This window comes from Balaenoptera acutorostrata, chromosome 19, assembly GCF_949987535.1.
Source record: "Balaenoptera acutorostrata chromosome 19, mBalAcu1.1, whole genome shotgun sequence".
NCBI classification, from domain to species: domain Eukaryota; kingdom Metazoa; phylum Chordata; class Mammalia; order Artiodactyla; family Balaenopteridae; genus Balaenoptera; species Balaenoptera acutorostrata.
The window spans coordinates 54,172,820-54,196,723 of NC_080082.1; the positions used below are offsets into that span (position 1 = coordinate 54,172,820).

The 23,904-nt window shown below is 56.1% G+C and overlaps 3 protein-coding genes across 3 annotated transcripts; 2 read left to right on the forward strand and 1 right to left on the reverse strand.

Annotated features, from left to right (window-relative positions):
* Nucleotides 1–456: 456 nt before the first annotated feature.
* On the forward strand, nucleotides 457–9,589 carry RAB4B (RAB4B, member RAS oncogene family). Its single transcript, XM_057534908.1, has 8 exons — nucleotides 457–753; nucleotides 1,952–2,032; nucleotides 2,311–2,425; nucleotides 4,012–4,074; nucleotides 4,157–4,311; nucleotides 5,908–6,003; nucleotides 6,092–6,222; nucleotides 9,204–9,589. The coding sequence occupies exons 1-7, from the start codon at nucleotides 738–740 to the stop codon at nucleotides 6,205–6,207; spliced, it is 642 nt and encodes a 213-aa protein (XP_057390891.1). The 5' UTR covers nucleotides 457–737; the 3' UTR covers nucleotides 6,208–6,222; nucleotides 9,204–9,589.
* A 1,424-nt stretch (nucleotides 9,590–11,013) lies between these two features.
* EGLN2 (egl-9 family hypoxia inducible factor 2) lies at nucleotides 11,014–19,198 on the forward strand. The gene is made up of 6 exons (XM_057534560.1): nucleotides 11,014–11,140; nucleotides 12,158–13,221; nucleotides 17,353–17,472; nucleotides 17,911–18,047; nucleotides 18,233–18,300; nucleotides 18,563–19,198. Exons 2-6 carry the CDS (start codon nucleotides 12,394–12,396, stop codon nucleotides 18,616–18,618), a joined length of 1,209 nt encoding a protein of 402 aa, XP_057390543.1. The 5' UTR covers nucleotides 11,014–11,140; nucleotides 12,158–12,393; the 3' UTR covers nucleotides 18,619–19,198.
* LOC102999399 (cytochrome P450 2F2-like) lies at nucleotides 18,867–22,823 on the reverse strand. Its single transcript, XM_057533719.1, is given in 11 exon segments — nucleotides 18,867–19,001; nucleotides 19,219–19,722; nucleotides 19,924–20,111; nucleotides 20,205–20,343; nucleotides 20,394–20,558; nucleotides 20,771–20,931; nucleotides 21,100–21,249; nucleotides 21,664–21,763; nucleotides 21,766–21,828; nucleotides 22,353–22,412; nucleotides 22,752–22,823. Coding segments are annotated over 11 exon segments (1,737 nt in total).
* Between the last annotated feature and the right edge of the window lie 1,081 nt (nucleotides 22,824–23,904).

Genomic DNA, 23,904 nt, shown 5'->3' on the forward strand with positions numbered 1-23,904 from the left:
TGCTCCAAGCTGGGTACCAGAGGTGGGCTCCTAAGCTTAGATATTACAAACATATGAGAAGATGGAACAACTAAACAGCCAAACTGGGGGATTATAGTGTCTTCTCTAGACCAATAAGAGAACTATTGAACTATTGGGAATGAGCCAATTGGGCCATGAGGAAGACAAATCACAGAGCAGTGGTTTTCTAGGATTTCTTGGAGGATTATCCGCAAAGGGAGGTAGGAGGTTAATTTGTGCGTATGATGCGTACCATCCTAGTTTTCATCCTCGCCTTTGAGATCAGTACGCCCCAGCTCTGGATCGGCTCCTACCCCTGCTCCCTTCTTTGCATTCGTATCTCCGCCCCCAAGTCCGCGTCTACCCAATCTGGAATCTCGATTCTGCCCCCGGACTCCTGACCAAATCCGTTTCTCTGCTCAGCGAAGCGTCTCTGGTACCGCCAATTGCTCGTATTGGTCCCGCCCCTTTAGGCCCTGCCCCTCTCTCCCCACCAATCTGCGCTTTTGTCCCGCCCCCTGCCTGCAGAGTCCGCCAATCCTTGTCTTGGGAAGCGTGGCCTGGTGTCCCGCAGCATTAGCGGGTCGCGCCGGAGGGGGGTGGAGGCGGAAGTGGCGGCGCCGGCCCGGGGAGTAGGAAGGAGCCGGGGCTGCAGCCCGAGTGTGGAGCGGCTGCCAGCCGAGGAGCAGGCGCGGCCGCGTCGCCATATTGCGGCCCTAAGCGGCCGCGACCGAGTCATGGCTGAGACCTACGGTGAGGGTGGTGGGCAGAAGCTGGGGTCTGGGGTCTGGGCCCAGAAAGGATGCGGCCTGTGGGTATGGGGCGGGGCTTTATATATCAGGGGGCGGGGTCAGGTATTATGGGGCAGGGCCTAGTTGATGCTGGGAGGGGTTTAGTGGGTCTGAGGCTGAGCTTAATCAGTTTGGGCGGAGCCTGAGGGTCTGGTGTCTGGGCGAAATAGATCTGGGGCGGGATTTGAGGGAAACAGTCCTGATGGATCATGGTAGGTCTTGAGGGAAAGGGTGAGCCTTAATGTGTCTGGGCGGAGCCTGAGTAGATGGGGCGGGGCTGATTGTGTGAATGGCAGGGATCAACCTTGATGGGCTGGGGCGACGCTGAAGGGATGCTCTGGACCCGGGGGTTGCTCTGGGAGAGGTCTGGAATGCGGTTGGGGGTGAGTTGTCCTTTAACTAGGCGGTGGGGCTAATGGCAAGGGGTGGGGCTTAAGCTTGAGAATAGGGGTAGGGCCTTGGGCTGAGGGAGGGATGGAGGGACTGAGAAATGGAAAATCTGGATGGATGGATAGATAGGAAGTAGGAGAACAGGGTGCGGTAAAAGGAGCACTGGTTTAGGGGTCAGAGGGAGCCGCATTCATTCAACAAACAGAGAAAAGCAGAGGGAACAATGCAAAGACCCTGAGGTAGGAACCAGCTTGTCATCTTCAGGGAGTAGACTAAAGGCCAGAGGCTGGAGTGGAGTGAAGGAATCAGAAAGTGGTAGGAGGTGAGTTGTGGGGGGCAAGGGCAAGATTGTAGTCCTTGATAAAATGGTTTTCAAGAGGCTTTAGCAAGGTAATAGCTAAGATCTTGGACTCTGGAGCCAGTTGGTCTGGGTTTGAATCCCAGCTCTACCTAGTAGTGGGATCTTGGACAAGTCAGTTAACCTTTCTGGCCTCAGTTTCCTCATCTGGAAAATGGGGATAATTATTAGTATACCTCCCTCACAGAATTTTCCTGAGGATTGAGTTGTTGATGTAAGTAAAGACCTTTAGAACTGTTCCTGGTATGTGGTAAGCACTATATAAGAATTATCCGTTACAGTTGTTACCCACTGTTCTGGATCTGTCTGTGTCTGTTCTCTCCCTATAATTGTGATGGTCTTTGGATTCCATCTTTTCATGTCTATCTTTCTCTCTGCATGGGTTTCCTTGAATTCGGCTCCATCTGCTCAGACTTCCTCTTCAAATTCCTGGTGATTGGCAGTGCAGGAACGGGCAAATCATGTCTCCTTCATCAGTTCATTGAGAATAAGTGTGAGTTTCTGACAGTGGTCCTGGGAGCACTAAACTGTGGGCATGGCCATGGTGTGGGCAAGTAGGCAGCTGCCGGGGTGGGCAGGGGCAGGGCTGGCCAGAGGTACAACTCCAGTGCTGGCTGCCTGGTCGTTACCTTGGTATACGCTCTTTGCTAGGTCCTCCTTGAGCCTCAGTCACCCCAGCAATGAGAATGGGTTTGTACAGGCTGAGGAGGCCTTGGAGGACAGGGAATCCTCTGAGCCCCCGCACTGCCTCTTCTCCCCTCCCACTCCCAGTCAAACAGGACTCCAACCACACAATCGGCGTGGAGTTTGGATCTCGGGTGGTCAACGTGGGTGGGAAGACCGTGAAGCTACAGATCTGGGACACAGCCGGCCAGGAGCGGTTTCGGTAGGTGGGCTGGGCCCCCATGGAGACAAGGTAGGGGAGAGGGGAGGAGAGAGGAGGGATAGAGGTGTGCAGAGTTACCTGGAGACATAACGACAGGAGCAAGGAGACGCTGAGAGGGCAGGCAAGGTAGAGGGAGAGAGAGAGAAAGAGTGTGATGAGCAGGTCCATGTAGTCAAAGAAAGAAGGCGTCTTGGAGAGAGGACGGCGGAGACAATGAGAAAAAGAGATTGAGAAGGAAGCATAATGAAGGGTGAGAGGGCCAGGGAGGGACAACAGACCCTAGCGAGACTCTGTGGAATAGACCCATGTGGCTGGAGGGACGGAGACTTGTCCCCAGGGAGAAACGAGGCCTGGAGACAAGGAGATGCTTGGGGTGGGGCGAGGGGTAGAGAATGACAGAGAATGACTAAAACAGAAAAGGAAACTTGAAAGAGAGATACAAACACTCAGGAAGGGAGAGAGAAAGAGAGACAGACTGAGAGAGAAGAGAAAGAGAAGGGAGATAAGGAGACTCAAAGAGAAACAGAGGTGAGAGACAGGGGGAGTAGGACAGGGGTGGCCAGAGAGATGCAGAAATGGATGTTTTGGGGGGAGAGGGAAATGTGTAGGACTCAGCACACAGTATGTCTTCAGGACATCTCTGCAGAAAAGGTGACAGACACATGGAAACCCTGAGTCTGAGAAACAGACAGCAGGGAGAGAGAAATAAGGGAATCCAGTCCATGGGGGAGCGTGGTCCCTGGGCAGCACTGAGTAGCTGCTGAGTTAATATTTGTGTGTGAGTTCTCTGCGTGAGGTGCACAGAGATAGAGACTGAGAGAGGGTGGAGGGGAGATAGGTGTACGACGTGCACCGGGCTGGCAGTAAGTGCTCCATAAATGCTTGCGGCATGATTGCATGAGTTCCAGAGGGACCCAGCCTGTTCCAGGGAGGAGCAGACAGTCGGCCACTCTGGGAAGGGGGCCTCCCCCAAACAGAGCAGGAGAGGGCCAAGCGGATGTAGTTGTGTAGTGCTTGGCTAGGACTGGGCAAAGGGGGGATGACAGAAAATGTTGAATGAATGAATGAATGAATGGGAAAGGGTGAGGATGACAGAGCCAGAGCAACAGAGATGGAGAGAAATAGAGAATTAAAGATACACATGTACACAAGAGACAGAAAGGCACAGACCAATGAAGAGGTGCAGAAAGACAGGGACACAGAGAGAGTCAAAGGTAGGGAGAGGGAATTCCCTGGCTGTCCAGTAGTTAGAACTCAGTGCTTTCACTGCTGGGGCCCCAGGTTCAATCCCTGGTCAGGGAACTAAGATCCCACAAGCCAAGTGGCACGGCCAAAAAATTTTAAAAAATGAAAAAATGAAAAAAAAGGTAGGGAGAGACTGAGGCGGAGGCAGGCAGCTAAGTGCGATAGAGATTGAGGGAAGCAGAGAGACGGCGAGTGAGAGAAACTGTAGACCACAGCCGGGTTTAGGGGGATGGGCCAGCAGTGAAGGGGGGCCTCCGAACCACCAGTCTCTCTCCGCAGAGGGGGGCAGTCCTGGGGCACACCCCAGCCTCGGGGGTGACTGGGTCCCCCTGGCCCCACAGGTCGGTGACACGGAGTTACTACCGAGGGGCGGCTGGAGCCCTGCTGGTGTATGACATCACCAGGTGGGTGCACGGAGTGGGGCGGGGTGGGGCCTGGGCTGCCCCCCACCCACGTCTGCCTCCCGCCTGGTTCCCTTCTCCACAGCCGGGAGACCTACAACTCGCTGGCCGCCTGGCTGACAGACGCCCGCACGCTGGCCAGCCCCAACATCGTGGTCATTCTCTGTGGCAACAAGAAGGACCTGGACCTGGAGCGTGAGGTCACTTTCCTGGAGGCCTCCCGCTTTGCCCAGGAGAACGGTGAGGGCTGGGTGCGGGGGGCTATACAGTGGGGCCCGTGGGCCTCCTGGCTCTCTGTAGCTCTGCCCAGCAGGGGAATGTGGAGATTTAGAGGTCTGGGTTCAAATCTGGGTGTTGCCACATTGCGAGCTGTGTGACCACTCTGGTCCTCAGTTTCCTCATCTGGAAAGCTGGGATCACAGCGTTTCTGCTTCACATAGTGCGTGATGCTTAAGGGATGTGGTCCATGGGGAGTTCTCAGCACTGCCTGGATGGATGGGCGCTTGATTCACGTTGGCTGCTAAGAAGGTTTCGCCCACTATGGGGAGGCAGCACAGGGTATTGGTATAAGGTGGAGATTGCAAACTCTGATGGCCCTAGGGGACGGGTACATTTTGTGAGCAAGGGAGAGGGGACAGGGTAGACCCCAGGTTAGCAGGCACTGGCGTTAGGGGAGTAGACAAGACTGACAGCTACATCGAAAGGTATGCAAGGATACTATCATCAGAAAGACCACAAATAACAAATGTTGGCAAGGATGTGGAGAAAAGGGAACCCTCCTACACTGTTGGTGGGAATGTAAATTGGTGCAGCCACTATGGAGAACAGTGTGGAGGTTTCTCAAAAAAATTAAAATTGAACTACCATGTGACCCAGCAATCCCACTCCTGGGTATAGATCTGAAAAAAACAAAAACACTAATTCGAAAAGATACACGTACCCCAACGTTCATAGCAGCATTATTTACAATTGCCAAGATATGGAAGCAACCTAAGTGTCCATCAACAGAGGAATGGATAAAGAAGATGTGATATATATATATGTACACAATGGAATACTACTCAGCTGTAAAAGAGAATGAAATAATGCCATTTGCAGCAATATAGATGGACTTGGAGGGCATTATGCTAGGTGAAATAAGTCAGACAGAGAAAGACAAATACTGTTTGGTATCACTTATATGTGGAATCTAAAAAATAAACTAGTGAACATAACAACAACATCAAAAGGTAAGCAGATCTAAACTCATCTGAAAACATCATGTTGGCCAAAATCTGCTGGCTTAGGGTCTGTCCATGTTCCTCCAGTTTGTAACCTGCAGGTTTAGAGGATTTGCCATCAGAAAGATGTGGGTTTGAATCCTGGCTCTTACTTACTGTGAGATGGCTGTCGCATGGCTGGTGGGTGCACTGTGGTGGGCCTGTGCTAGATGGTGCTGGGGACACAGTGATGAAGACAACCCTGGACCCAGCTCTCATGGCCTCACAGTCCGGGGGGCAGGGGGAGGACCATTTCCAGATAGTGACAGCCCAAAGAGGTCAGGGCTGGGAGCGGGGAGGCACAAGGGTCTGTGGGAGCCCAGAGGAGGCACCTGACTCATCCTGGGAGGTCAGGAGGACTTCCTGGAGGAGGAGATGTGAGCTGAGCTCTGAAGGAAGAGCTCGGTGGGTACCTGGGGAAGGGGGCATTCGTGGCAGGGGAACAGCATGTACGGAGGCCCAGAGTGAAGGCAAAGGTGGAACGTTTGAGGAACAGAACAAGAGGCAGCAAGTCAGAGTCGGAGTGGAGGATGGGGACTGACTGAGGCCCTGACCTTCCGAGTGTCTGCCCCCCCAGAGCTAATGTTCCTGGAAACTAGTGCTCTCACGGGTGAGAACGTGGAGGAGGCTTTCCTGAAGTGTGCCCGCACCATTCTGAACAAGATCGACTCAGGTGAGGCCCCCAACTGCCTGGAGTGGGAGTGGAAGGCAGGGTCCAGGAGTCTCCAAGGGACCAGTCCTCACCTCTCCGCTCCCCCCAGGTGAGCTTGACCCCGAGAGGATGGGCTCCGGCATTCAATATGGTGATGCCTCCCTTCGCCAGCTGCGGCAGCCTCGGAGTGCCCAGGCCGTGGCCCCTCAGCCCTGCGGCTGCTGAGACCTGCAGAGCCAGGTGGGATACTGGGGACTCGGGCTGCAGGGCTGGTCTCCTGACAAAGGGGAGTACGGAGCAGAGACAGAGACACAGAAAAGGAGAGATGACAAGAGAAACAGAGTGAGGAAGAAAGACACGAGAACACTTGAGTTAAAGGGGCCATCTTCCAAGCCCTGGGAAACCACCCGTCCTTCCCATCCCACCGCCGGCTCTCTGCCCTGCATCTCTGACCCTCCCATTCATAATACATCAAATGTTTGTTGAGTGCCTACTCTGCGCCAGGCCCTGTTCCCGGCACTGGGGCTACAACAGTGGGGAAAACAGACAAAAATCCCTGCCTTCGTGGAGGAGATGGACAATAAACAAGATACACAAGCAAACTGTATAGTAGGCAGGGCGGTAAGAGCTATGGAGAAGAATCAAGGAGGGAGGGGAGGTGGAGGAGTGGAGTGTTTAATAGGATGATGAGGGGAGGCCTCACTGAGAAGGTAACATCTGAGCAAAGACCTGAAGGAGCTGAGGGAGGGGTCACGTGGGGACCTGGGGGAAGAGTGTTCTAAGTAGAGAGAACAGCCAGTACGAAGCCCTGAGGTGAGGTCCTGCCTCCTCCCCTGGGTGAGGAAGTCCAAGGAGGCCAGCGTGGCTGGAGTGGAGTGTGTGCGCGTGCGTGCGTGCCGGGGAGTAGGTGAGCTGGAGATGAGGTTGGGGTGGGACGAAGCAGATGAGTTAGGGCCTTGCGGGCCACGGCAAGGACCCTGGCTTATACGCTGGGTGGGATGAGAGCTATAGGAGGCCTCCGAGCAGAGAAGGGATAAGATCTGACTCAGGTGTTCACAGGGCCCCTCTGGCTGCATATAGAGAGACTGAAGGGGGCAGGGGTGGTTGCCTGGAGACCAGTGAGTAGGCCACTCCAAAGTCAAGGTGAGAGACGATGATGGACAGGATCAGGGTGGGGGCGGAGGAGGGGTTGCGAAGTGAATAGGTTTGTACCCTCCCTGATCTGTGTCTCCAGGCTTGTCCCCTCCTCATGTAGTCACTAGGTCTTCCTAAATCACAAATCTGATTCCTTCCCTCTCTTTTCTGGTAACCTCCTCCCCCTCCTCCAGGAAGCCATGCTTGTTCCCCTGTGCTTGGTCCAAAGTCCTTGACAGGCTTGAAAGTTGCTACAGGATTTGGTCCTGTCCCCACCTCTCTGCGGGTGTGTATGTCTTGACAATTCTTGTCTCTGTGCTTCATGCCCACCACACCCTCCACCCCACAGCCACTGGCAGCTCCAGGATGGCTGTGGAGCAAAGTGGTTAGACTTTGGATATATGTACTTTGAGAGCAGAGCCAACATAATTTCCTGATGCATGGATATGGAATGTGTGAGAGAGGAGTCAAGGATGAGCTCTTCGGGCAGGGCTGTTCTGCTTGCAGGCCTCTGCATCTGCTGTGCCTGTCCTCCCTTCTGGCACCAACTCCCATTCACCATCAGGTCTCTGCTAAAATGCCTCTTCCTGCAGGGAACCTTCATAGGCTTCCCAGATGGGGTCACTCCCTCTAGATGGGCGGTCTCACAACTGCCCCTCCTTTTCAAAGCGTTCAACTGACAGAGTTGATCATTGTTATCTGTATGCTGTTTGTCTAACCCATCTGAGAAGGTGATAGATCACAGGCTCCAGAGCTGGGCTGCCTGCGTTTATACTCCAACTCTGTCACTTCATAGCTCTGGGCAAATTATTTAACCTCTCTGGGCCTTGGTTTCCTCATCTGTAAATGGGGCTAATGATAGTACCCACCTCATGTGAGTGTTGAGAAGATTAAGTTAATTCATGTAAAGTGCTTAGAACAGGGCCTGACAGTCAGTAAACTAAGACTTGATAAACGAGGGCTGTTTATTATTTTTCTTCTTCTTATCCATTTTAAAGACTCTGGGCTTTGTAGAATCAGATGGGTGTGTACTCTTCGCCTCAGAGCTTAGTTTTGAGTCTGTTTCAGGGTTTTCCCTCAGTGAATCAAATGTAATAAGACTGCATTTTCAAACTTTGTTGATTGCACTCTACAGGAGGAAATATACTTTATTTGTTGATCTAATACAGTCACACACGTATAAAACTAAAACACACGTTCTCGTATTAATATTCTTTCTCTTAAAATTGAGGTGAAATCCACACAACAAATTAAGCCATTTTAAAGCGTACAATTCAGTGGCATTTAGTACATTCGCAAGGTTATGCAACCACCACCTCTGTCTAGTTTCAAAGCATTTTCATCACCCTTAAAAGGAAACCCCATACCCTTTAAGCATTCATTCTCCATTCTCCCCAGCTTCTGGCCCCCACCCATCTGCTTTCAGTCGCTATGGACCAACATATGAAGCACTCTGAAATTTTCTTTCTTTTTTTTTTTTTTTAATATGTTAACATTTTAATTTTTATGATATTTTCTATTTTATTCTGTTACAACAATTGCTCAAGGCCCACCAAACTGATTTCCCAACCCACTAATGCAGTTGTACACATTGGAATCACCTGGAGAGCTTTAAAAGATACTGATGCCTGGGCCTTACCCCAGAGATTCTGAAGTGATCTGGGGATTTCTAGAAGCTCCCAGGTAATGCTATCTGCAGATAACTACAAAACAGGAACTGATGTGTCTCCTCGGTTTGGAAAACACGGGAATGAGACCTAGAGCCTGGATGATCCAGGAACATAGAGGAACACAGAGGTGCAAAGGTGGGGACACAGAATGTAGACACTGAGATGCCCCTCTACAGACTCAAGGAGGCAGCTCTCTGAGGCAAGCAAGCAGGGAGATGCACGTGCCCTCAGCTCTAGAGCCCCAAAGTACCTGCAGACAAGAAACAGAAAGTCAGACAATGTAGAAACTTTGGGAGAAAGAGAAAAGTATGGACAGACAGGCACAGATAGGCGGGCAGGAAGATACCCAGAAATGAGACAGAGACACCAGCCGACAGACCTAAGATCCCTCCACTTCACGGCACACTTTTCTTTCAGCTCACCCGTTCTCCAGGACCAGCCCTGTCCTTCTGGCTGGGGCCCAGACCCAGGCCCTGGGAGGCTGAGCCCCTCACCTGACCTGGCCCCAGAGAAGCTGCCCCACCACCTGTCCCCCTTCGCTGGCCTGGTGGGGCCTGGCTGAGGGGCAAGATTGAGCCACGGGGGAAGGGGGAATCCGTACCTGCTGCTGCTTCCTCTGTCTTGGCTAACCCCTCTTCCCCTGAACCCTTAACCATACTCAAAGAGTTTCCAAAGCCCGAGACCAGGGCCATTTGGCCTCAGCTCCCCTGGCCCTGCCATTGCGAGTACGTGTTATTTATTACCTTACCTGGAGGCCTGTCCTGTCCCCACCCCACCCCCATAAAGCATTGTTTACACCTGTGTCATAGCCTCCATCATTTTGGGGTGGTGGGGAGGGAGGGGGGGGCAAAAGAGGTCACTGACGGTGTTTGGGGGCCATGTTTTTGGGTTGGACATGGTATGGGGGTCCACCATGACTCCATGGCTCAGGTGTCTGTTGTAGAGGGAGTTTGCCCACATACGTAACACTAATGTCCCTCTGTGATGGGTGTGATGGGATCTGTAGGAATGTGTGCTGCTTGTGTGTGTGACACCGTTGCTTATGACTACTCTGTGTCCTTGGTGATTGTGTCTGTGAGGCTGGCGTTGTTTGGGACACCAAAGCTAGGGAATGAGAATTCAGGCCTGTAGTTGAGCCCTGGGTCTGGGCCCGGTGGGTGATAGCTATGCATGTCTGATGCCTGAAAGTCTGAGGCAGTGTCTATTTAGTGTGTGACTGTGTTTGTGTGCCCTTGAGGTCTGTGTGTGTTTTGCTGTGCATTTGACTCCTTTGATACACTTGTGTGTGACCATGAACCCTGTGTGTGCCCCTGAAGACTGTGTGGGCTTTTGTGCCACCGGGACTCCTGTGCATATTTGAGATCAGTGTGTGTTGCCTCCTGTGTCCAGGTGAACCTCTGACACCCGCACATGGTCTGCCAGGGACAGGTGCAGCTCACTGAGGACACTCCCAACTGCTCTCCCATAACCAATTTGGCCTTAAACCACCCTCACGGGAGGCCTGAGTCCCTGCTCAGCCTGGGTGCTGGCGGAGGGGGTGGGGCATTTAAATGACTTCATCTGCATAGTCCTCCCAGGTCAGGTCGTCCAGAGACTCGAGGCTGTCATGCGAATGTCTTCTCTGAGTAGCTTTCCTAGGTTGTTTTATTCGGGCGCCACACAGTTGTGCCGATGGGGCAGGGTGGAGCGGGTCAGAATGTTTGCACGTCCCTTCTGGTTCTTCTTCCCTTCTCTCAAGGACGTTCCGCTCTTTTTTTCCTCCGTTATAAAAAGTCCTTATGTAAATTACTTACTGTCGTGCAAATTTACATACATTTCCCAACTAATTGCGCAGACGTTTCTCAATATTCCTATTCTTGGGCTGTGAGAAGGCGGAGCTGTCCATGTAAATAATACCGATGATCTGTATGCCGCTCCCCTACCCTGCTACTCATCGTTCCGCCGCGTTCTCGGCTCCAAGGGGGCGGGTCTGTCTATGTAAATAGACGTATTTGCATACCCCTCCCACTCGCTTGGCATAATATGCGCCGAAACTCCCCCACCGGATCCAGCCCTTCCTAACTGCGTTCCTCCTCTCGCGCAGAAGGGGTGGAGCGGAGAGTGCATAAAAACCTTGCGTCGGCGACTGATCCTTTTCCCCTTTCTCGAGGGAGAGGGTGTTCTGAATTTCCTCGCCCCGCCCCGCGCGGCTCGCGCCTGCGCAAGCCCTGGTCTCCTCCGCCCGGATGCGGTCACGTGCCCACCGGGCGAGGCGGGGGCGGAGCGTCGCGGGTGGTGGGGGCGGGGTATGGCGCGCTGTGCGGCGCAGGGCGGCTGGCACAAACGGCGGCGCCGGGGCCGGAGGAAAAACCTCGGTGAGGATACCGCGGGGAGGGCATGGAGCGGGGCGGAGAAGGCGCTTGAGGCCGGGCGCCGGCGCGAGCCGGGCGGGGTGCGGGGGCGCGCGCCCAGCACTCTGTGGCGAAGCCTGGCGACCCTGGGGAGGGTGGGGGTGGGGCGTGGGGGAGGGAACGCGCGCCGGGCATATTAAGCGCCGGCCGTTGGGGGGGTTGGGGGGGGGAGCGGGGAGCGGGCGGAGGGGGAGGGGAGGGGTGGGGACACGGGGTTCCAGCGGTCCTTAGGCCTTGTCTTCGTCTCCTGCTGTGCCCCGAGGGGCCCCAGGACCCGCACCGAAGGGACTTGGGAGGGGGGCGCTTTTTCCGTCGTCCTTTCCCCGAGTGCATGAGTCCTCCTCCACCCTTCCCTCTGTCGCTGTGGACCCTGCTCCCACGGGTCCCTTCCGTCTGTCTGTCTCAGGACCTCCCTTCCGTCTGGGTGTGTGTCAGCCCCTAACGGGCTTCCTCCTGTTGGGCTGGGTTCTGCTCGGCTATCTCAGGTCCACTCTTCCCTGCTCTTCTCCGGTGTGTGTTTCTGTCTCTGGACCCCCCAGTTTCCACGGTCTGTAGATCCCCACATTCCCTCTGTGTCTTCCAGGCAGATTTCCCCTCCCGCCCCCGGTCTGTTTGTTTCTAACTCTCCTACTTCCCACTCCGCCATCCCTTTCTACTTCAAGTCCCCTCCTTCTTTTCTGTCTGTGGGTCTGTGTCTGTCTGAGGATGTCTCTCGCTCACAGCTCCCACTGCAGTCCTCTGCCTGTGGGTCATCTACCCAGTCTCACTCCTCCAGCTGCCCCCTTACTGCCCCTTGTCTCTTAGTGATTCCACCCAAGTCCCAGAGTCTTTTTCCCCACGTGGCCTCAGGTTTTGGGGTCTTTGTAGCTAAGTCTGTCTTCCTGTCTACTGCCCCTGCCACTCCCCCCCCCCCAGCCCTCTTCCCTGTAGCTCTTCTCACATTCCTTTTTCTCTCTCCTCTCTCTCTCTTTCTCTCTCCAGCCACCGTGACAGGTCCCTTCCCAAGCCCCTAGGGACAGCAGAGGACTTGGGGACCAGCAAGCACCCCCAGGGCACGAGAAAAGCCTCTGCCATCTGCCCTGCCTCATCCTGCCCCACGCCAGGCCCAGCCGCCCCGGCCCCCGGCTGCATCAAGTGGAGGAGGAGGAGGTGGAGGAGGGTGGCACCATGGGCCTGGGCCGTGCCCTCCATACGCGGGGGATGAAGACACTGCTGCCATGGACAGCCCGTGCCAGCCGCAGCCCCTGAGTCAGGCTCTCCCTCAGTTGCCGGGTTCGGTGTCAGAGCCCTTGGAGCCTAGCAGGGCCAGGATGGGGGTGGAGAGTTACCTGCCCTGTCCCCTGCTGTCCTCCTACCACCGTCCAGGAGGGCCTGGTGAGGCCTCGGCGGGGAGTGGGACCCCCAGAGCCACAGCTACTTCCACCACAGCCAGCCCCCTGCGGGAGGGCTTCGGTGGGCAGGATGGCGGCGAGCTGCGGCCGCTGCAGAGTGAGGGTGCTGCGGCACTGGTCACCAAGGGGTGCCAGCGACTGGCAGCCCAGGGCGCCCGGCCTGAGGCCCCCAAACGGAAATGGGCAGAGGATGGTGGGGATGCCCCTGCCCCCAGCAAGCGGCCCTGGGCCAGGCAGGAGAACCAGGAGGCGGAGGCAGAGGGGGAGGGCTGCAGCAGTGGTAGTGGTGAGGCCAGCGCCGGGCTGAGGGAGGAGGTGCTGCCCGCTGCGCCTGAGCGCCTGGCCCTGGACTATATTGTGCCCTGCATGCGGTACTATGGCATCTGCGTCAAGGACAGCTTCCTGGGGGCGGCACTTGGTGGCCAAGTGCTGGCAGAGGTGGAGGCCCTGAAGCGGGGCGGGCGCCTGCGTGATGGGCAGCTAGTGAGCCAGCGGGCTATCCCGCCACGCAGCATCCGTGGGGACCAGATTGCCTGGGTGGAAGGCCATGAGCCAGGCTGCCGAAGCATCGGTGCCCTCATGGCCCACGTGGATGCTGTAATCCGCCACTGTGCTGGGAGGCTGGGCAGCTACGTCATCAATGGGCGCACCAAGGTGAGGCTGCAGGGACCGGGTGGTGGGGTGGGGGGCTGCCCAGCACTTGTTGGATGCCGAGTGCTCTGAGCACCAGTGGGTTTGGAGACAGGCTTGTGGGGTCACAACAGAGTTCAGGCAGCTCTGGTGCAGGGACTGTTGGAGCTCACTTTGGGCTCTCACTCCCTGTGCCCTTAGTTTGTGTACCTGTAAACCATGGGTTTGGCCCGTAGTCACCATGGTTCTTGACTTTGCCAGGGATGCTCTTGAGGAACCTGAGGAGAGGTGCTGACAGTCATAGCCCCACATCTGTGCATGGGCCATGGTGGGGTTCACAGCCGCCTGATGTCTGTCCATGGATCCTAGACCAAGAATGTTCCGTGTAGACAGGCACAGGTTTCTGTCTCTGCTGTCTGTACCTGTCTGTCTGCCCCTGTCTTTGTTCTTCCCTGTTCCCTTATTTTTTCATCTACTCGTGTATGTCTGGTCCGTCCTGTCCATTGTCTGTCTCTGGTCTGTCTGTCCTGTCTCCCGGGTAGGAGAACCAGAAGGTGGAGGGGGGAGGGTGGCAGTGGTGAGGCCGATGCCGGGCTGAGGGAGGAGGCACTGCCCACTGTGCTTGGTGCTGGGCTACATTGTGTACTGTATGCCATACTGTGGCATTTGCATCACGGACGGCTTTCTGGGGGTGGCTGTGTGCCGGCCCAGGTGGAGGTTATGTCCCCATCTTTCCCATCCCTCCCCATCCTAGACCCTGTCCTCCATCCTGTTTGTTCTGTCTCTCCATCACTTTATCCTTGTCTGGCTCTGGTCTGTTTCCTTGATCCTCTGCCCTTGTATCTCTTCTTGGTCCCTTTCTCTTGTTTTAGAGTAGCAGTTATTAATCTTTTGTTTTGGAACCTGGGCCTTTTTAAGAATCTGCCAAAAACCACAGACCCCGTCTTAAGAAAAATGCTCATTTGATTGGAGTTTATGGTCAGTGATCAGGGCCTTCTGGGCCTCCAGCTGCCCATTCAAGAACCTGGGAGCCCTGCACAAGACAGTAGTCCGTAGGGCCTTTTGGCCTGCTGACATGTTAATCCTCCTCATGGAGGGGTGTGAGGATCCTGGCCTTGAGTCCAAGGTTTGGTGGTGTTTGGACAAGGCCCTGTAGGGAGTGCCCACTGCACAGCACCAGTGATGCCGGGTTGATGGCACAGACTGTGTTTTGCCCTGCAGGCATGAGGCTGTGCTCCTGATGTCCTCTCCCTCCTCCCTCAGATCCCGTCTTGGGTTCTGTCTCTGCAGCTTCCGTCTCAGGCTGGAGCTGGCTCGGGGACTAGGGCTCCCCCGGGCCGAAGCCATACTGGCTTCCCCAGCCCCCCAGCCCCGCTGGAACTTGTCCTGCTTCCCTCTCTCTCCTGTTACTTTGGTAGCTGGAGGGCCAGAGGCGGCCCCTCCCAGGGGCAGGAGAGATCAGTGGGAATCTCCCTAGCCACAAGGTGTTCAGCACCTTCTCCCCAGAGCCACCCATCCTCACAGGAGGGAGGTTGGTGGAGAGACCACAAGAGTTGAGTGGCCAAGGGCAGGATGCTTCTCTGAGCCTCCATTCGCTCATTCACAGGATAGGAAAACCAGGTTAACTCCCCAGCTAGGCTGTGGCCATTTCAGGAGGGGAGGGGAGGGGAGAGGGCGCAGATCTCTTTTCCTTTGGTGCCTTGGATGTGGTTGGGAGCAGGGCCCTGGAGGGGTGGTGGGGTGGACTTCTTAGCCCTGGGAGGTAAGAACAAGCCTGGCTGGACTAAGAAGGGAGGGGAGGAGCCAACCCAGCCACTGGAGTTCCTCTCAGACCCTCCCCTGCCCTAGTGAGGCAGCAACTGCAGGCTTCCTCGCCTTCAGAGGGCAACATCTGGGCTCCCTCCCCATGCTCTGGAGTAAGACAGTGTGGGGTGGTCACTGTGGGGGGGCTCAGATCACCAGTGTGGTTTCGGCTGGTAACAGCCTGCCTCTCGGTGGTCCCTGAGTGCTGCTCCTGTGTTCTTTTGCCTTCCTCCTCTCCCTAGTTCCTCTGCTCAGTTGACCTGCAGGTGGGAGGGAATTGACTCCCACTGGCATCAAGGACTACCATAGGCGACCCCGGGAGGCCCCTTTAAGAGCAGTTTGGAGGTGGGGCCTGCTGCTGTTGGCTGAGACCTGGGATTCTGATTGGGGGGGGGGGGTGTGCATGCCCAGTGATCCTAGCTGCCCCTTCCTGGAGGTGGAAGTGTGAGGAGCAAGTTTCCCTGTTACTCTGGTTGTGGTCCCTTCCCTTGTGGGGGCAGGAAGTAGATGCTTCTCGGGGGCCGGAGGATGCCACCCCCAGCCCCACTCCCAGGTGAGTATATGTGGGGGGAGGGGGGCCTTAAAGGGCCTGTTCCTGTGCCTACCCTTCGCACACACACAGGAGTCCCACTCCCAGACAGACTACAGAGTGTGTCCCTGCCTGCATGGTGGGAGACCCTGTGAGGGTGCACGGAAGGACAGAATGGAGGCCCTGAGACCCAGAGGAGTGCTTTTAATCAGCACCTACCTCCTTGGCACTAGGGAGACAGGCCTGGCCCTAGGGGCCAGTACTAGGTAAACAAGTACCCGTGCTGATTTTGCATTGAGAGGGATGGAATGGGAAATCAGCCCAGGTGCCTTCAGCTAGAGGACTCAAGGTGCTCCTGGTCCTGAGACCTGAATAACAAGGGGGACCAGTGGAAGAGTGTTCAGGCAGGTGCAGAGGCCTTGAGGATGAGCTTGGCCTGGTCAGAGAAGAGTGAGGAGGATTTCGAGGCTGGAGATAGTGTATGAGGCTAGTGGCCTTGGAGGCTGTGGTCAGGAATTTGTGTTCTCTTGGGATGCAGCGAGGAACTTGAAGGGGTTTGAGCAGTGGTGAGCTGGAGTAAAGGGCCTCTGGCTGCTGTGGGGATGGGTTGTGCGGGAAGAGGTTGCAGCACTGGACCCCTTTCCCCACCCCACCCTCGAGCAAAACCGGCAAAATCTCCAAAAAAGTAGTTGTTAGCTCCATCTTGTGGATGAGGAACTGGAGACGGGGAAGTTCAGTCAACTGCCCAACATCACAGCTTATGTGGCAGCACTGAGACTTGAACCCAGGAGATAGGTCTGCAGGAACACCTGGGCCCTTTTCCTCACATCACATCCATCATTTTGCTGGGTACCTGATGAGAAACAGGCCCCGAGTGGCTAGGCCCAGGACTCAGGATGGCCAGGGCTGCCTAGGGCAGTGGTGGCTATCCAGGAGAGGAGGCGAGAACCCTGTGGCTAGACCTGTACGCACAGAAGCCGAGACCTGGAACAAGGTCTGACTCAGATCTGTGGGGGTCAGGAGCTTCCAAAGTCATGTTCTCGGAGGGGTTCATGCTACTGCTGTAAACCGAAGGTGTTTATTAGCCCCATTTTACAGATGAGGTGTTTTGAGGCCCATTCAGGTGATGAGACTGTCCAGGGCTACTTGGCAGGTTATCCTTGGAGTTGGGATTAGATCTCAGGTTCTGGTCACATTCTAGGTTTTGGTACCTGTTCAGTTGTGTAGGAGACAGATTATTTAGCGGGTATTCTTTATAGTTAAGGTCAGTGGTTCTCAACATTGCTGCACATTAGAATTACCTGGGGAACCTTTAAAAATTCCAGGCTCCACCTGAGACCAAGTACATCAGAACCTCTGCGGTGGGCCTGGGTATCAGTGTCCCAGGTCCTTCCAACTCTACAGCTCAAGGAGAGAACTCGGGTGTGGGGCTATGAGGCCACATCCCTGCACACCAGGAAATGCTTAAATCGCTTTTATCCTAGTGAAATGTCTGACGTGGGGTCGGGTTATCTTTAAAAAACCAAGCCCTCAGTTGCTCATTGAGCTGCATGTTGGCGCCAGACGCGGTGGGGGGGGGGGGGTAGGGCCGTGGGTTGTGTGTGTGTGTGTGTGTTGGGCTATTGAGGCCCAGGAGCTGAGGTTTCTTGTGGATGGAGGCTTGGCTGAAAAAGGAGAAAGTCTGGGTGCTGGAACCCTTGGAGCCCAGGACACCTGAGGAAAGATGAGGGGCTGAGAGGGGTGAGGAAGAGGAGGTAATGGCTGCTTCCTTAAAAGTCCCTGCCAGCTAGCCTCAGTAAACCCTCTCCATCCGTCTCTGCCAGGCCATGGTGGCATGTTACCCAGGTAACGGGCTGGGGTACGTGAGACACGTTGACAATCCCCATGGCGATGGGCGCTGCATCACCTGCATCTATTACCTGAATCAGAACTGGGACGTCAAGGTAGGATGTTGGGGGTGGGGTGGTGTGCATCCATTGCATTTTCCTTTCCCAGCTCAGCTTCTAGCATTGTCCCCTTCCTCTTCCCAACCCACTGGGGGGCGGTGGAATGTGCCCAATGGCTCTTTCTGGGAAATGGGACCTCCTCTTTAGCTCACTGTGTGGCGGCAGTTCCCCCTCTTTGGGGAATGGTGCTGTCTGCCCAGCCCCCAGCCTAACGAGCACTTCCCCCGCCCCACTTCCTGTCTTAAGTAGCTTCCTGCCCATCTCCATGGTGATGCAGACTCTGGGTTGTCACTTATTTTGAGAGCCTGAGTGGTGGGAGGGAGTGATGTGTGCAGTTATTATGCCCCCTGCTGGGCTCCTGGGGGCCGGCAGTGCAAGGCGGGGGCTCTAGGCAGGACTCCCAGCCTCCTGCCTCACCCTCTGGCCTGCCTTCAGGTGCATGGCGGCCTGCTGCAGATATTCCCTGAGGGCCGTCCCGTGGTAGCCAACATTGAGCCACTCTTTGACCGGCTGCTCATTTTCTGGTCTGATCGGCGGAACCCCCATGAGGTGAAACCAGCCTATGCCACCAGGTACGGTCCATGCTTCTGGGAATGTGCCCGGGTGCTCCCCCTGTGCCAGCAAAGTCTTGTCAGACCCCTGAAGTGACTAGGAAGTGATGGAGTGCCAAGAGGGGGTGGCTCAGGGGGTGGATATAGTGGCTGGAATTGAAGAAAAGTGATCTCTAACCACCCTCTGGGGCTGCTCTGATCTCCAGGTACGCCATCACTGTCTGGTATTTTGATGCCAAGGAGCGAGCGGCAGCCAAAGACAAGTATCAGCTAGGTACCGGCTTCCCAGTGTCCCCCTCCCTCAAGTCCTTCCTATTCCATGTACCTCCCTAGGCCTCAAGCCACCTCATCAGTCTCTCACTGAATCCAGTCACTCATTTTTCCCCATCTTTGCCTACCTTCCCTAGACAGTTCACTCTCCTGGTATCCCCAGCATGAGCCCCATCTCTTCCGGTCATCTCCCCATCTTCCCAGGTTTCCTTGGCCTCTTAGTTCCGTCCCTGATGACTCAGTCTCCTGTCCCCCTTCACCCCCAGCATCAGGACAGAAAGGTGTCCAAGTACCCGTATCACAGCCGACTACGCCCACCTAGTGGCTGGCCCCAGAGCTGCACGGACAGACAGCTTGCCCTGACTTCGGGGGAGCCCTGGGCCCGGGTGCTGCCAGTCACGGTGCCTGCTCCTTCCCCGCCACTGCCGCTGCTTCTGACTTTGCCTCTGTTCTGCCTGGTGTGGAGGGCTCCATCCATCGCTGAGGACCAAGGAGGAGGAGAGACCCCTGCTGCCCTGGGATGGGGGCTGGGGTTGTGACCTGGGCGGAGGCCGGTGTTGGGGACTGCCATTACTGGAGCTGGGGGCCTGCGTCCTGCCCTGTCTGGTCACGCATGTCCCTCTCAGGTTTGGAGAGCTGGAAGGAGGCGTTGCCACTTCCCACCAGAATGCAGGATTTGGGGTTGGGGTGAGTCATGGCCTCTTGCTGGCAAAGGTTTGTGGGGGAGTATCCCCAAGCCCCCCACTCCTCCAGCCTGGAATGTGAAGTGACTCCCCAACCCCTTCGGCCATGGCACCTTTTGGACTAGGCTGCCGCTGCTTGGGCAGGATAAAAGGTGCTGGGAGGAGCATGGGTCTGCAAGTCCTGTCAGCCAAGAAATAAAAGTTTACCTCAGAGCTGCACACATCTGACTGACTCTCACTCCCTGTTGGTAAGAAGACCCCTCCATCTGCAATTCAGGTCCTTTATTGATCGAAGAGGGTAAGGAGGTCTGAGAGCCAGTGAGCAGAGGGTGGCTGAACCTGACTTCAGCGGCCACCAGACAGAGTTGGAAGGCTGGGGGCACGTTGCCCAGGCCAGTGCACTGTGGGGTGGGGTCGATGTTGGTGGGGCTCCCCACAGGGAGCAGGCAGAACTGCTGTAGAATGGAGGTGAGGAAGATCTCGGATCGGGCCAGGCCTGCACCCAGGCACATTGCTTTCCTGGGGACGTGGGGGTGTGGGGTGAGAAACCCATGCACCCCACGGCATGTCCAGGCTGGTCCCCTCCGTGCCCAGCCCAGACCTGGGGCAAAGGGCATGAAGGAATTGTTGCTCTGTAACTCACCCTTGTCATTCAGGAAGTTGGTGGGATTGATACAGTCTGGGTCCTTAAATTGGGTGAGATCCTGGTGTGCAGACGCAAGGAGAGGAATCATGAAGGTGCCCTGGGGAGATGTGCAAGGGTTACTTGAAAAATTGGCAAGTGACTCTTCCAAACGTCCATCCAAGACCCCATTTTGAAGCCAGTGGCAAGGAAGGCCTACTTCCTTGCTCCCAGAGTCAGCGCTCTGGACGCTTAGGCCTGCTGATCTCTGTTAATAGGCCCTCCCCAGCCCCTGCGCAGGATCCCCAGTCTTGGTGGGCACCTTGGGCAGGAAGTGGCTGCGCAGGTGGGCATCACAGGTGAGGGCACGCGGCAGCTCCAGCGGTAGCACGCTGAAGACACTCTGCATCTCCTGCAGCGTGGTGTTGGTGTAGGGCAGGCGCTCTTGGTCCTCCAGGCTTGGGGCGCACATTCGACCTACCACGGGATCCAGCTCCGCCTGCGCTTTGGCTGGGGCCGGCAGAGATGTGAACTATGCATAGCCCAGCCTCCAGCCAACCTGAAACCCTAGCCACCTCATCCCGAGCTGTGCAGCTCACAAGCCTGCCACCTCTGGGTGTTGGAGCAGAATGAGGAGTCCACAGCGCAGGATGGTGCTTGTGGTCTCGGTACTGCCAAAGAAGTGGTTATGCGTCGTCATCACCAGTGTCTCCTGGAAATGGCTCTCTGGGCCCTTCTGTTCCTGTGGGTAGAGGAGCCAGGCGTCTGCTAGTGGGCAGCAGGGCCCTGTGCCTTATCTGTTTGACCCAGGAAGCAATCGATGAAATTGCGGGGTTCCCTGGCTGCCGGTTGCTGCTGGGTTTGCTGAGAGATGAAAACTCTAAGCTCTGCTAAGTTTCGGAAGATTCCGTGGTGTGGGCCTGGGAGCCATTTTAGGAGAGAGGGGAAAATGTACATCTGGGGGGACAGGAAATCAATAGGACCTTGAACAAGACCATTAGTTTCCCTGTGGGGAGACTGGACCAGGACTTTGATGCAAGTTCTAAAACTCTTCCATTCCAAGATTCTAAGACTGCTCCATTCTAATGATCCAATGTAGGTAGGTCCATGTACTTGGAATTTGGCATAGATTGGGCACACGAGGGAGGGATGGGGGCTGACCCTCTCACCTCACCCCATCTGGAACTCATGATGCGGAAGTTGTCATTGAAGAGGTCCAGGAACCTCAGGAACTCCGGGTCCTCGTAGCCATAGCGGTTCTCAAAGACCACGGAACACATAACATGAGATACAGCATTATCTAGTAGCCGCCAGGGGTCGAACGGAGCTCCTGGGAGCGGGAACATGACAAGGTCAAACGCTTGTGGCTCGGCCCCCACCCAGCCCTTGGGTTTACTGGCTTCATTCCACCCAAACGCCTTCCCTAGGCCACACCCACAACAGGTGTCCAGTGGCCACACCCACAACAGGTCCCTATCCTTTTCCGACCAGGCCGTACCAACGCTGTCTTGAAATTCGCCAAGCAGACAAGGCGCCTCTTCCAGGACACTGTCCTTGATAGTCCGCGTACCCAAGCCAAACTCCTTAAGTGCTCCAAGTGCAAAACTGCGCAGCGTCCACCAGCGCTGCCCGTTAGAAACCACGACGCCTGGGGGAGTGGAACAAAGAAGGGGACGGGCCGGGGAGTTAGCCACGCCCCATCCCGGAAGCATCCCGTAGTGGAGTCGACTTCCTCGCAACTCTTCGCTCTGCTTCATTTCCAGGTCTTTTGGTTGCTACCCCAGCCTTCTCGGCCCTGTCCACACATTGGCCGCACCTCTGCTGGTCCCGATTCCTGATCCCCGTGCTTGCTCTCTTTGGCCTTGACTCTTAGGCTCTTCTCTTCTACTGGCTGCACAAGGAACCAGCCTCCCCCACCCCCATTCGACCCCTACACTGTGGCTCCGCCCCAACCTCTCCTCAGAAGCCTTGACTCTATTAGGCCCCGCTCCATTTCCCCCGGTCTCGCTCTGTATCGCAAACTGGACGTTCCCGGTCCGCACTTCCGCCGCCCAGGCCTCACCGTTTCCGCGTGTGAAGCGTTCGAAGACTGCCCTGGCCCCGCGGCCGGAGAAGGCATCCGCTTGCAGCACTAATGCGTCCCGCAGCGCTGCGTAGCTGCACACAGCACCACTGCAGGGCGCGGGCCCAGCCACACCGTGAACACCGGACCCCAGCGGCCAGGGAGCTACACGGAGCCGGTGCTCAGCGGGCCCGGGTCTGGGCTCCTGACCCCTCCGCCATCGAGACCCCAGAGCCCGGCCCCCAGCTCCCTTCTCCTTCGGACCCAGGAGTCCAGCCCCACCGCCTTCCCTCAAAATCTAGAAGTTCAGGTCCCCAGCCCCCTGCACCCTCAGAACTAGGTATCTGGGCCCTCAGTACCTCCCCGGCCTTGAGCCAGAACAGACCTCTCTGCTCCCCGTCCCCTGGGACCAGACTGCCCGCCCCAGGCTCCTCCTCCCTTGGGACCCGGGAGTAGGGGTGGCAGCGTGACTCCGCCCTGAACCAGGAGCTCAGGGCCACTGCCCCTTTTCCCTCCAGATCTAACTTCCCACCCCCAGTCTCCTTTCCCGGAAGGCAGGACTCCAGGCCCCTCACCCTCTGTCAGGACTCACGGGGTCCGAGCCCTCAGCTCTGTCTTCATTCAGAGAACCAGGAATTCTAGCCCCCAGCACCACCTCCAGGAATCCAGAAGTCTGTTTCCCCACCCACTGTCGGGGCTACCTCCGTGAGTGCACCGTCCAGGTGTCCAGACTCGAGCTGCAGCAAGTTCTGCAGAAGCGGGAGCGGTACGGGCCCAGGGGTAGGGCCGCCTGCGTCTGAGTGCCGGGTGCACCCCAACCCTGCCTGGCTGCCTGCACCTCTTCGCCTCTCTTTGATTCCCTTGGGGTCTTGGGTGGAGCAGGGATGGAGACTGGAAATGGGAGGGGTGGCCGCCTTTGGGATGCTCATTCTGTAATTCCCCAACCCAAAGTCTGCACCCCGCCCCCAGCCCTATCATTGCTGGGCTCGGCTCCTCCTGGCCTTTTTTTTTTTTTTTTTTTTTTTGTGCCTGCCTCAGCCTGTCCTATTTGGTAGCCTTAATGCACTAGCATTTTCATGTCAGCATACCTGGTCAACAGGTGCACCCTCCTGAACCCCCAGCACCTTTGGGCCCATCTCACTTGGCCTGTAGCTGTGCATTCCTAATCCCCTGGACACCTCTGGGCCCATGACCACTGAATGCTGTACCTTGTACTTCTGATAACTAAAAACATCCTGACTCCTAAATACACTTCTTAGAACACTCCTGGTGATGTGTCCATTAGCCTGGCACTCCTGTGCCCTGTGCCTGTGATTCCTGGGGACTCACACCTGAGCCCTTGTCACTTCCACACCCATTGCCCTTGCAGCTCTGTATGCCATACATGTCTCCCAGATGCTCACTCAAGTCCCCTAGCATCCTGGTGCCCATCAGCTTGGCACTTCCATGCCTATCCTATGACTCCTGGCTGCCTTCCCACGGTTGACGCCCTTGTATTTCCATACTTATACCCTGCCCTGAACTCCTGTCATCTCTATTCCCAATGCTCTGGCTCCCAGATGTCCCAAATGTCCTATGCCTATGCTGCTACACCCCTGGTCTCCAGTCCCCCCAACTCCTCAGTGGGCACCCCCGCCTGATGCCAGGCCACGATGGGCCAGGGGCGGGGGTTGTGGCTGAGTCTGTACTTAGAGCAGACTGTTCAGGAATGCGACCCACCCTGCCGCCCACCCTGCCTTGCCGGATCCAGCCTTCCGCCAGGTGCCTGGCACAGGGCCCAGACCTGGGGAGACGGTGAGGGGGCTGTGCAGAGTCTGGGACTGGGCTCGTCTCTGGGAGTGTCTCTCTCACTCTCAGTCTCTGTGTTTCTCTGTTCATCTCTCTCTTTCTCTCTCTTCCCATTTCTCTCTCTCTCTCTCTCACTCTCAGTGTCTACCTCTGTTCATGTTTGTCTTCTCTCTCGTGCGCTCTCTCTTTTCAATATCTGTCTTTTTCTCTCCCTGCCTCTTCCAGTTTGTCTTTACCTTAATCTCCCTCTGTCTCTGCTTTACCGTCTTCCTGCCTGTTTGTGTAGCACGTAGCCCTACCTGTCAGCCTTTCTCTGTCTGGGAACCTGGTGACTGGCAGGGGCTGAGGGGCAGGGCACTGCTCAGAGGCACTGACTCTGCAGACAGCAGGGGTGCAGCAAGCATGCCCTCGCCACCCCCTCCCCCAACTCCCACCCCAGTCTCTCCGATGAAT